The sequence below is a fragment of the Ursus americanus genome, chromosome 2 (genome assembly GCF_024610735.1).
Source record: "Ursus americanus isolate L20-20 chromosome 2, mUrsAme1.1.p, whole genome shotgun sequence".
NCBI classification, from domain to species: Eukaryota; Metazoa; Chordata; class Mammalia; order Carnivora; family Ursidae; genus Ursus; species Ursus americanus.
In genome coordinates, this window is record NC_142128.1 from 67,036,945 (window position 1) to 67,049,949 (window position 13,005).

At 39.5% G+C, this 13,005-nt stretch overlaps 3 protein-coding genes across 4 annotated transcripts in view; all 3 read right to left on the reverse strand.

Moving 5' to 3' along the window:
• The window catches only part of ZC3H11A (zinc finger CCCH-type containing 11A), a 43,132-nt gene extending 30,426 nt beyond the window's left edge, over window positions 1–12,706 (reverse strand). The window contains exons 1-3 of one of the 2 annotated variants that reach the window (XM_087856927.1): window positions 12,626–12,706; window positions 6,721–6,774; window positions 5,286–5,345 (exon numbers count right to left, since the gene is read on the reverse strand). The gene's annotated coding sequence lies outside the window, so the exon portion shown is untranslated. Of the gene's footprint in view, window positions 1–5,285; window positions 5,346–6,720; window positions 6,775–11,820; window positions 11,845–12,625 lie in introns of those variants that run through there. The other variant, XM_045787599.2, reaches the window with a different exon arrangement.
• LOC148110646 (uncharacterized) lies at window positions 5,612–6,228 on the reverse strand. The gene is given in 2 exon segments (XM_087856937.1): window positions 5,612–6,207; window positions 6,209–6,228. Coding segments are annotated over 2 exon segments (96 nt in total). The 3' UTR covers window positions 5,612–6,131.
• On the reverse strand, window positions 5,612–11,821 carry ZBED6 (zinc finger BED-type containing 6). Its single transcript, XM_045787596.2, has one exon. It carries the CDS (start codon window positions 10,887–10,889, stop codon window positions 7,944–7,946), a length of 2,946 nt encoding a protein of 981 aa, XP_045643552.1. The 5' UTR covers window positions 10,890–11,821; the 3' UTR covers window positions 5,612–7,943.
• Window positions 12,707–13,005: the final 299 nt, after the last annotated feature.

Below are 13,005 nucleotides of genomic sequence, written 5' to 3' on the forward strand. Positions count from 1 at the left end.
ACTGATGAATTTTTTAAAAAGGATTTTATTTGAGACAGAGAGAACACATGCAAGGAAGGGGCAGAGGGAGAAGCAGGCTCATGCCTGAGCAGGGAGCCCGAAGTGGCTTGATCCCAGGACCCTGAGATCATGATCTGAGCTGAAGGCAGCTAGTTGCTTACCTGACTGAGCCACCCAGGTGCTCCCCTACTGATAAATTTGTTTTTTTTTTTTTAAGATTTTATTTACTTATTTATTTGACACAGAGACAGAGACAGTGAGAGAGGGAACACAAGCAGGGGGAGTGGGAAGAGAAGCAGGCCTCCTGCTGAGCAGGGAGCCAGATGTGGGGTTCGATCCCAGGACCCTGGGATCATGACCTGAGCCAAAGGCAGACACTTAATGACTGAGCCACCCAGGCACCCCAAATTTCTTAAGTTTTAAAAGGCAAAACAAAAGTATTCATGATACCAAGAAAATATGAATACTTTTCAACAGCAGAAGTAGGAAGCTAAGGTGAGAAACTGGCCCTCTCCAATCCCACCCCTGAATTAATGTAGGAGAAATTCCTTTAAAATTGTCATGTTCTCAGTAAGCTTTAAAAGATACAGTTTGAGGGGCTCCTGGGTGGTTCAGTCGGTTAAGCGTCTGACTCTTGATTTCAGCTCAGGTCAGGACCTCAGGGTTGTGAGATCAAGCCAATGGTGGGTACCCCACTGGGTATGGAGCCTGTTTAAGATTCTCTCCCTCTTTCTCTGCCCCTCTCCACCCCAAAAGGATACAGCTTGATACAAATGAATATATTGCTATGAAAGAGTGGAAACAAAACAAAGTTCAAAAAATAAGAAAACTCAAATTTCTAGCCTCTTTCCCCAAGAGATTAATTTTTTTTTTTTTTTAATTTTAGAGAGAGAGAGAGAGAAACAGCATGTGTGTGCAGTGGGAGGGGAAGAGGGAGAGAGAAAAGCAGACACCCTGCTGAGTGGTAAGCCTGATGCGGGGCTGGATCCCAGGACCCCACAAGATCATGACCTGAGCTGAAATCAGGAGTTGGTCGCTTAACTGACTGAGCCACCCAAAAGAGATTTCAATATAAGTAAAAGCACAATGAACTGATGAAAAACACAAAAACTGAATTTTAAGATATTGTCAGGATTATCTCTCAGAACGCAGAAAGATGTTAACGCAACAGAAAAGTTACAGAACATGGAAATAATTCCAGGAGATTCAATTTCTACACAAAAGAAATTCTAAAAGAAAGGAATGGAATTGATAGAGATAGTAATAAAATAATAATACAACAAACAGCAGGGAGCCTGTTTCTCTCTCTGCCTGCTGCTCCCCTGCTTGTGTGAGCTCTCGCTCTCTCCCTGACAAATAAATAAAATCTTCAAAAAAAAAAAACAAAACCCCAAACCAAAACCAAAACAAACAAAAAAAAAGCAACAATAAAAAAAAAACAAAACCAACCCAAAAGGAGTTCATTAAATGCCAGGCAGAAAATTTCTTTAAAGACATCTCTACTGGGGTGCCTGGCAGGCTTAGTCAATGAAGGGTGCAACTCTTTATCTCAGGGTTGTGAGTTCAAGTCCCATGTTGGGTGTACAGATTGCTTAAAAAAAATTTTTTTAATCTTTTTTTTTTTTTTTAAAGATTTTGTTTATTTATTTGACAGACAGCGAGAGAGAGAACACAGCAAGGGGAGTGTGAGAGGGAGAAACAGGCTTCCTGCCGAGCAAGGAGCCCGATGAGGGGCTCAATCCCAGGGCCCTGGGATCATGACCTGAGCCAAAGGCAGACACTTAACAGCTGAGCCACCCAGGCACCCCCCAAAAAATTAAAAAGAAATCTTAAAGACATCTCTACTATACCAGAGATACGCTGAAAATTTTGAATTTTCAATAAAGATAGAATCATACAAATTTCTAGGAAAAAGCAGACTGATAACAAAGAAAATCGGACTTGACATCTGACTTATCATCTGAATCTCTAAATGCCAAAAGACAAAATGTTATGCACCAGAATTTAAAGGGAAAATTGTGAACTTTAGATTTGGCCTTTCAAACTACATCTCAAGACCTCAGGATTTGAAAGAAGTTTTAGACATTAAGTCTCAAAAAGTATACCATCTATATACTCCGTGTATTCTTGAAAAAATTACTTAAGGAAGTATTCTAAGCTGAGAAAAAGAACTTCATTTCTACTATTTCACTGCTTTTTAAAAAAGGTTTAAAACAACTGCTTTGGATATCTTATTTATGATACAGCTCATAAACCCAAAATAAACTGAACTACAGAATATTAAAAAAATAAGATCACATGATCAAAAAACATTTATTCCAGGACTAAGGGTGCTTTAACATTAAAAAAATTCATTACATTAATAAACATAATGAGTAAAGGGGGGGTAAAAACAAAAACTCTGGTATCTTAAAAAAATTTTTTTAAAGCTTTTATTTATTTATTTGATAGAGAGACAGAAACAGCGAGCATGACCAGGGGGAGGGGCACAGGGAGGGGGGAGAAGCAGACGCCAAGCTGAGCCTGACTCGGGGCTCCATCCCAGGACCCCAAGATGATGACCTAAGCTGAAGGCAGCCACTTAACAGACTGAGCCGCCCAGTGCCCCAGCTATCTTAAAATTTCAAAAAGGAAAACATGGTTTAAGAAAAGGATTTAAAAATGGAATTTTTTTAGTTAAAATGGCTTTAAAAAAAAGATAAAATGCAGCATCTACTCCTGATGAAAACAGTAAAGTACAAGGAGCCTCCTTGGCATACATGCATTCAATAAGAAACCATCAGCACAAGCAGAAGGGTAAAACACTGGAAGTGACCTCATTTCAGACAAACAAAAAAGGAGCACTTGTCTCCACTATCTGTCACCATTGTTTCAGAGCCTAGCACATGAAGTAAGGAAAGGTATAAAGACTAGAAAGGAGGCGGCAAAAAAAATTTAGAACCTGCAGATTATATGCTTGCAAACTAGAAAATCTAGCAATCAACTAAAACATATTTAATAAGGTATTTTTAAAAATCAGTAAATTTCCTATGTGCTAGCTTGGTAACAAAGTCCTATTCACAATAAAGCTGTAAAACATACAGGAAGAAAACGAAGTATACAAAACCCACGTTAAATTAAAAACTGAAAAACTGTGAAGCTACTAAGGCGCCGAAGACCTAGAGTAGAGGCTTAAAGCAGTTTACTTCTCCAAATAATGTATACATCAAATGATAAGAGTTTATTATTGGAACCTGATGGACTGTAAAATCATCTAGAGTAAGAAAGACAAAGAAAAATTTTAGGAGAGGACCTCAGTCTCCTTGATATTATAACGGATATGAAATATACCATTTAAGTGTAATAGTCTCAAACAAATGAGTGTTGGATCAACAGAATTTAAGCAAGTCCACAAATGTGATTTGTAAAAAGGTAGCATTTGAAATTAACACAAAAAAATTGGCCTCCCATTTGGGAAAAACAAACAAAAAAAATTTCTACTTCATACAAAAAGGTTCCACGGGAATAAAAGCAAAGATGGCAAAGAGGCTTCAGCTCACTAATTAAAGGACTACACTAAGAAAGATTCTGGGAGCGCCAAGGTGGCTCAGTTGGTTAAGCATCTGCCTTCGGCTCAGGTCATGATCCCAGGGTCCTGGGATCAAGTCCTGATCAGGCTCCCCTGCTCAGCGGGGTCTGCTTCTCCCTCTCCTTCTGCCCCTCCACCCCACTCATGCTCTCTCACTCGCTCTGTCTCAAATAAATTAAAAAAAAAAAAAAAAAGATTCTGAATTCATAACTCTGCTTAGCAAAAAGGAAAGCAATATCTGACACCTTTATTGACCATGTTTATGGTAAGGGGAGGCAATGCCACATAACTATAATCCCTAGATTACATTTTTGTTTTTTAAGTTTTTATTTAAATTCCAGTTAGTTAACAAACAGTGTAATATTAAGTTTCAGGTGTACAATAGTGATTCCACACTTCCACATAACACCAGGTGCTCATCACAAGCGCACTCCTTAATCCCCATCAACTATTTCACCCATCATCCCACCCACCTCCCCTCTGGTAACCCATCAGCTTGTTCTCTATAGTTGAGGGTCGGCTTCTTGATTTGCTTTTCTTTCTCTCTCTCTCTCATTTTCCCCTTTGCTCGTTTGTTTCTTAAATTCCACATGAGTGAAATCATATGGTATGTTTTTCTCTGACTCGTTTCACTTAGCATTATACTTTCTAGCTCCATTCATGTTGTTGCAAGATTTCATTCTTTCTTATAAGCTAATTGTATACTACACACACACACACACACACACACATCTCTACCCATTCATCAATTGATGGACACTTGAGCTGTTTCCATAATTTGGCTATTGTAGATAATGCTGCAATGAACATTGGGTGCATGTAACCCTTTGAATTAGTATTTTTGTATTCTTTGGATAAACACCTAGTAGTGCGATTGCTGGATCACAGGGTAGCCCTAGATTACATCTTTAATATAAAAAATATAACCATCCAAGTACTGCAAAAAAAAAAAAAAAATACACGGTATTTTTTTCTAAGCTCAGATTGAAAAAAAAAAAAACTTTTTGTAGAATGATACCAGAGTTAAAAATCGTAATAAAACTGATAGACTTGACTACATAAAATGAAAAACACTTATACAGCAAATAATCAGCAACATGACCAAAGATTAGTATTTTTACTAAAAAGGATAGGTCAAGAACTTTAACAAATCAAAAAAGACATCACTAATTACTCAGTAAACTGGTACAACCTCTTTAGAGAATTGTCATAATTCTACAAATTTACATTTGAGAACTGGTTCTAGGGAAATAGCTCACGAGCGGCTGTTATTGGATGTGGGCTATTTTTATTTTAATGGCAAAACCCCAAATGTCTATCAATGAGAGATGTATTAAACTACAGCACTTCCATATAAAGGAATACTATCTTGTCATTAAAAAAAAAAACAAAAAACAGATGAGCCACAGCTATGTGCACGGATATGGAACTATGTCCTGATCAACTACTGATAGTGCTTTCCTAAGAGGAAATGAAATCACAGGACGATTCCACCTTGGTATATTGTTTTTACCTTTTTTATCAAGTGCATGTACTATCAAAAAAGGGGGGAGGGGAAGGAAATGTTTCCATCCCCAAACCAAAAGCTTTTAAGTAATTACAAGAAAAAAATATCTTGACAATGGTTTTTAAATTTCTTACTGATTCAGGAAAATTATGCCTTAAATTACAAAAATATTCACTCCTTTAATGAGAAAAAACCCATTCCCACACTTACATTAGCCGGTTGCTCTCAACAGGAACCTCTGTGTCTTCACTGAGTTCCAATCTATTACGCCTGTAGGTCGAACCAACACTCAATCCATGAATTAATAATAATGGGGCAGAAAGAATTTTCCTCCTCACATTGCCAAGGAAACCTCTCAGCCACAATTCAAACACAGGACGTGTTTTTAAAACATCTCCCAACTATTGGGAGATTAAGTCCATTCGAATAACCTTTGTCAGACTGGAGACAGCTAGGCTTAGTTATCTCCTCAAAAACAAAAATAAAAACCAACAAAAAAGAGAGTTCATTTAAAGATGAACTTCAGAGTCAAAGGATTATTGGAAAAAAAAAAAAAATCCATCTTCCATAGCCGAACAATATAATTTAAAAAGAAAGAAGAAAAAGAAAAAAGAAAAGAACACCAAAATTCAATAAGATCCAATTTCTGGTCTTCAAGATTTCTTCACCTATTAAGAAAAAAACAGAAACCTTCCCCCATCTTTATTATCTGTATAATAAAAGCATACTTGTATGAAAAAATATAAAGTGTTTTATGTATATAATATACATATACATATATACTAACTGGTTTATACACACACACACACATATACACAAATGTGTAGAAATAAAACATTTGGGTAAGTTTTCCCTTTTAAAATACACTACAAAAGCCTTCAGATTTGGGTTCATTATAAAAATAGTGAACTTACTCTTATACCAAAGTATCATGACGTGTATCAATGTTACACTAAATTTTGCCCAGCCCACAGAACAAACATGAAGGGAAATCCTTACACATGAATCAATGTGTATAATATGGATGTACGTACATCGTTATCATATTTATTGTCTTCAGGGAGTGTTTAACCAAGAATGATAGAAGCGTACAGTTATCGAGTAACTAGAGAGTGGTGCAGCAAGCTGGAGAGGCGAGCAGCGTTACAGCCATCCTGAACCGGCACTGTCAAAGTACAGAAAGCTTCTACCTGAGGGAGGACTTTTTCTTTTTATAGCAACACCAGCGTCAACTGGCATGCCATTCAATATTGGCCCTGCGAAGGCTTGCTTATGCAGCCGGGTTTCATTTTTTTTTTTCTCCCACAAGTGATGACTACAACTAAAGACTTTATAATTATTCATTTACTCCAGTTAGTAAAAGGGTAAACTTTTGGAGTTGAAATTTCATTTCACAATGGTACATTTACCATTTAAGAATTAAAAAAAAGAAAAACCAAAAAAAACAAAAAACCCAAAAAACAAAAACAAAAAACGATTTTGATACATAGAAATGAGTTCTAAATTTTGAAACCAGCCCCGTAACAAAGCAATTTTGATTCTCATGTAATAAATACTACATAATTTCTAGGCTAAATCTTGCCAAATACTATCCAAGACAAAACTAAAATCAAAACTTAAAAAAAAGTGGACACCTTTTACTCACACTTAATACTAGTCAATTTTCCAGGAAATTTTTGGGCAGGGAATATCCCCAAATCTAAAATGAAAAAAAGGAAAAATTGGGATCTTACATTAGTTATTCAGTCTGAAACCTGTAATAGACTTTTACTAAAAGTCATCATTTTCTGGCCTCCCACTCAACCACAGAAACATACTTTAAGAGTGGAAAGGGACTTTAAAGATCACTGAGATCAATTTTCTCATTTTACCAGTGAGGTAATGATTCCTAACATCTGAAAATATCGAGTGCTTATGTTCAGCTAAGATTAGAAGCCAAAAAACAATCTCATAGTTAAGAATACAGTATTATGGATCATTCAGCATATATATTTAAAGACATTTAAGATCACTTAAAATCAGAGAAACATTCTTTGGGAAATGGACAATGTGTTTGTCCAAAGTATGCTCCTGGGGCTTTTACTCCAATTCCCATTCAATCTTTTTCAATTTTTGTAAACTTTTTATTATGCCATTTGCCCATAATGTGTAAGAAGTACCCATACAATCTTTATTTTATTGTTTTTACACTATTTTCTAAAGGTTAAAAAAGGCAATTCAAAGACTAAAAGTAATTTTTTCCTGATTGTCTTCTACTGTTTCCCTTTTACAACAGATCCAATCCTAAATATAAAGGGTAACTCTATCACACTCAGTAAGTTGAAATGATAAAGCTGACCAGTATGAGGAGGCAATCAGAAATTTCCAAATTTCGTGAGTTTTGTTTTTGCCAAGCTCTAAGAATGGATCAGGGTTTTTAAAGAAATAGAAAAATGGGAGAGAGGGGGAGAAATACCAGCTTAGTATGCTTTTTTTCCCTCAATTTCATTGGTTTTAGAGCAAACTTCCCATGATGGGAGAAATTTTTACTTAAAACCAATTACAAGTTCAATCTTCCAGCCAGAAATAGCTTAAAGCCTTTCAATGCTGCACTATATTTTTTAAATTAAAAAATATCTTTTCTCTCTTAATTGGTATAAACAAAATTTCGAGAGACAGCTACATTGAGTTACTACTGTGAAATTTTTAATCTTCACTCTGTCAGCGTTATTATTACTTCTGAGGAATTTTCAGCACGTTTTGTTTTCATGTTTCCCCAGACTTGTGTATGAAGGATAATTAGTGTAACTATATATAACAACTATAGCAATTAGGATACAGTAACATAGCAACAAGTTGCCCATTTCAAATGGAAAAAGGAAAAAGAAATTAAGGTAATATTTCTTTTTCATTGCTTTGAATAACTTCATTCCCAGGATCCCAGCTCAGAACCAATGTAGAATAATCATAGTTAACATTTTTCAAGTTCATTTTCAAAAACATCAGCTGTTCTATATTGTCAAAGTCCAGGCTCATGATCTGTTTTGGATGAAACTGGCTATTTGCAGTAAAGATACATTCAGACTGCCAACTACACATGGGGCAGCTTAGATACTGAATGGCAACTTGGGTCAAAGCTGGCCATATGCTCACCTTCCTCTGCCAGTAAATCAAAGGGTCACCACCTCCTGAGATCTCTGAATACTTCTCTTTGAAGTACTCATCCACTACTGCTATGGCAGAAGGAAACATGAAGCTTTTGCTTCCAATGGCAACATTATCTACAGCTGAGCTATCAAAAGACCCTGAACTGGAGGTGCCTTCCCTTATAGATGAGGTAAACGAATCAGCTCCTATGATGGCTGAGGGACCAGAAGCATCTGAAGTTGCAATATGGCAGACCTCTGAAGATTCCATATAATTGCAAACTTCTTCTGCAAGGATCTGCTTATAAGTTTCTAAATCAGCACCTTGAGGGAAAAAGTCTTCCAAACTGTTTTTAAAGCAAGGATCTAACAAAGCAGCCAAGATACAGGGCTTGGATTTAAGCATGGCACTCAGTAGGGTATCAGTTTCAAGTTTCAGAGACAAACTGTCCACCAGATTGAGTGCCTGAGTAATACCTCTTATTTGAAAATCTTCTCTGAGTTTCTGCAGAGAAAGGAGCAGATGATGGATTAGGGGGAGCACCTGATTCAATCCTGTGGTCTTGACACTCACTTTCTGGGTGGCCTCCTCAAATGGTTTAAGAATATCACAAACATAAGTCATTAGAGTCCACTGAAGGGAGGTGAGCACAACTCCACTAGCTCTACCAAGACTATGGTGAACTGAGTAGCAATGCTCCAGGAGCCATTTTAACATATAAAAGGTAGAAATCCAATGGCCAGTTTCATCCTGCTTCAAATTCTTCCATGGAAGTTGGTGATCATTTTGGAACTCCTGCAGAATTTGACGAGCCTTGACTGAATGACTAAAATGATGACAGGTTTTCCTAGCAGCTACTAACATATTCTCAATACTTTTGTGCTCACAAAAAAAGTCCTGAATGACTATATTTAAACAATGCAGAAAGCATGGCACATGGGTAAAACCTCCATCTTTGATTGCATGTACCACGTTAGAGGAATTATCAGAAACAATGAAGCTAGGAATGAGGAAATTAGGAGAAAGCCACAGACCAATCTGGTCATTTAATTCTTGTAAAATGTTGGTTATCAAGCAGTCTTTGGCCAGCCCTGTTACACAAAGTACTGCCCACTTTCTGAAATTGGGGATCCTGCCATTACTGGAAGAAGGTGCAGTTTCCAAAGAGACCCAGTGTACAGTCACAATGAAATAGTCAGTGGATGGGTCATGCGTCCATATGTCCACAGTCAGGTGGATCTTTTGGCTTTGAACATTCTCCAAAGTTAAGAAAATTTTTTCTCTGACCCAATCGTACAACTGAGGTACAGCCTTCGTGAAAAAGTAAGTCTCAGATGGTAACCTATAGTCAGGGGCCACAATCTGCATGAACCTCTGAAAGGCTGGAGTTGAGAAATAGTTGTAAGGATGCATATCCTCCACAATCATTTGAATAATTGCCTGACTTATTTGACTTGAGACTGAATTTTCAGAACACGTTGTTTCTCTCTCCTGTGCAAGTGTTAGAGTGTCTTGCTCTGCGACAGGAACAGGACTCTCAGATCTTCTACTGTTTTCAACCTCTAACACAGGAGGTTCATCTGAATCAGAGTCACTAAGGTCCTCAGCTGTTAAATCGTGGCTGCCTGTAGACTTCTCTCCACGCAGAGGGTCGCTTAAGAGATCATTTCTCTCAGTCTCAGCCTCATCTAATCCATTTCCAACCGCACCACTGTCTTTGTTGGCAACAGCCCAATGGATGGGATGTGTGGCCTGCAGATGTCGTTGAAGTGTTGATGTTCCTAAGTGAGAACCTGGCCTACCCCGGCTCACGCTTCTTTTACATATATTACACACAGCTCTTGAGATGTGCTGAGGATCAGTATAAAAAAAATTCCAAACTGCAGATGTCTTGGCTCTTGTTCCAGGAATTAAGGCATGCTTGACAATGTTACTTTTGATGAGAAATCTCCCTCTTTCTGCCCTCAGGGCATCAGACACTGATTTATCACGTTTCTTACCCATTCTATTTTCATCTAATGGATCAGTAGACATATATTCAAAGCTTCCATTGCTTCCAGCGGAAGAGGGAGATAAAGGCACATCCAAAGTAAAATCCTCCTCCCCACTAGTGACTCCGTATTTGTTGGCCCTGGTCCAGTGAGGTGAATGCCTTGCCTGCAGATGTCGTTGCAGAGTAGATGTCCCCAGATGGCTGCCTGGTTTACCCCTGCTAACACTTTTTTCACAGAGGTTACAAATAGCCCGCCAGGTATACTGGGGGTCAACATGAAAGAAGTGCCATACAATGGAGGTCTTGGCTCTGGTACTAGGTAGATAGATCTGTTTTTCTATATTACTCTCAAAAAGACTTTCTTCATCCTGCTCATGGGCACTGGAAGCTAATAAAGCAGGGGTATCTGCAACAGGTCTCCCAGATCCCAAATCCTTACTAAACTTTTTCGCAAGGATCAGTTTTTTTCTTCGCCTTTTCCCCTTAATCCGTAAACCCTTCTTTCTTTTCTTTTTAGCAGGCAATTTTGCCTCTTTATCCATTCCTTCTGCCACCATCTTTCCCTCTATCACGTCTTCTTCATCTGTATTGGAATTAATAGGAACACATCCCAGAATCCCAGCACCACTATAAGTGCTGCATCGTCTGCCAGGAGAGAGTGAGGAAACTGGTACACTTAAGGTACATACACTCATTCTTTTTATGTCTCCAAAATTCGTACCAGAATCTGTTAGTGGGTTTATTACTCAAACAGAAATATAGCCGTTCCTCCCTAATTGCATTACCTTGTCTCCAATTTCTACAGGGAATCAGATTCCCTCTGGAACAATGACTTCCAAGCCAGGTTATTTTTGGAGGAAAAGTGACAGCAATGGAGAACATTCCCAAATTCTTTTCTTAGAGGGCTTTATGATCCCTTCCAACTTCTGAGTTCTGAATCTGATTTCAAATAGTCCAATCTCTTCATGTTACAGAAAAAAAGAACTCGAGGCCCACTTTCCCAGAGTCATAGAGTTAGCAGCAGCTAGAAGCCAGGTCTTCCAAATCCCAGGCCCATGTTCTTTCTGCTTCATCAAGAACTACATCTCCTTGATATGCCTTCAGCTTTTAAAATATATACTTTTATGATGTGTCATGGTAGCAACATCAAATTCCCTTAATTCTGAAATTAATTATTTTCAGGAAATTTCACTTAAACAAAAACATAGTGCATCATTCAACATTCATCATTTAGGACTGTGATTTGACAATACAACCCAAAAAGTCAATTCTGGCAATATAAAGCAGACTCCACATACTGGTCATTAACAGCAAATGCTAGTTGAGCCCTTTCAGCTCTAAATAAAAATAATAAAATTTTTAAAAATGTGGATGGCTAAAAAAAGTGTTTTGAGAATAAAAGTTTAAAAGGTCACAAGCTGCATTTTCAATTTACTGTTTGTATCAAGAGTTAATCCGAATTTAGTTTTCAGACATTTTTAGACTGGAGAAGCTCTACTGCCTGTAAATGAGTAACTCATGAGTTGAACTCTATATGAACAGCAAAAACTGAAATTTGAGCTTTAATCCACTTTCATTCCTTTTCGGTTGATCCCTCCCCTTCACCCGATACCTACATACATTTACCCTAAAAAGCATCGCTATCACTAGTTCCACCGCCTCCTTCTCAAGGTCCAGAACCAAGGCCTGCAAGATGTCAACAACATGGGCCTTCCCCATAGGAATCCGCACCGATTATGGGACTTTAGGGGGTGTTCTTCATTACGGTTTCATCAATCCTACAAGGAGAACGGAAGTGTCCCTGTTGTTCTTGACTCCGATGCGGAGGGCTGGGGTGGGAGTTAATTAAGGTAGGGAAGGGGTGTAGGATACCGGATTAAGGTCGGTGGCTTTCAGTATGTGGAGTTTGAGAGTATCTCCCAAGTAGTGGGACCCTGGAGAGGAACGAGAGTAGGTAAATTCAGCTCCTGGCACTCAGTCTGATTTAGGCAGTGGGGGTCCGCTAAACTAGGGAAACTGTTGTCGCGAAGAAAGCAATCTAGTGTCAGTTCTCTCTCCGGGAGTCGGGGAACAAGCCGGCTTTCCGGGGCTCCTCCGGGCTCCTACGGTTTCGCCAACACCGGATGTGGGGGAGGGGAGGAAGGTTGTTGGGAAAGGAGCAGGCGCCGTGGGGGTGGGGTGTAGGGGGTGGGGGTGGGGTGGATGGAACTGTGAGCGGGAGCCCGGGGCTCCCAGCTCGCCCCGGCGAGGGCGAGGGCGGCGGGCGGGAGGTGGGGGAGGGGGGTCGTTACGGCGGGGCCGAAGGACCCGCTCTGACTTCCCGGGCTAGGCCGCAACCCACGGGCGAGGGGAGGCCGCGGCCACTCCCCTCGCCCTCTCCCCCACCTCCCCTGCCCCGAGTCACCGGGAATCAAAAAACGGGTCTAGTTACCAGAAAACAGAAACTTTACCGAACCGCCGACACCGTCCCCGACTCCCGCTTGCTGCCACGTCTTTCTTCTTTCTTAGCCGCTGCCGCCCGCCGTCCTCACAGCAGCAACACCAGCAGAAATCCAAGACTGCCAGCGTCAAAGATGGCGCCTGGCTACAGGCTCAGCTCTAAGACTCGGCCAGTAAAAGTGCCAGCACGACGCGAGGCGAGAGGATTCTGGGAGATGTAGTATCCTCTATGAGGCGATGCTTAAGATGGCTTCCCCGGGTCACTGGGTCACGTGAGAGGGGAGGCGCTAGGACGTGGGGGTTTCTTCGTTTTGGGGGGAATGCGTTTTTAGAAACTTACGGGGTTCTTGAAAGAGTGTTTGATTTAAAAAA

Bases quoted from the DNA above. Each gene is read 5' to 3' on its own strand.
- ZBED6 (XM_045787596.2), bottom strand. From the start codon at position 10,889: ATGAGTGTATGTACCTTAAGTGTACCAGTTTCCTCACTCTCTCCTGGC.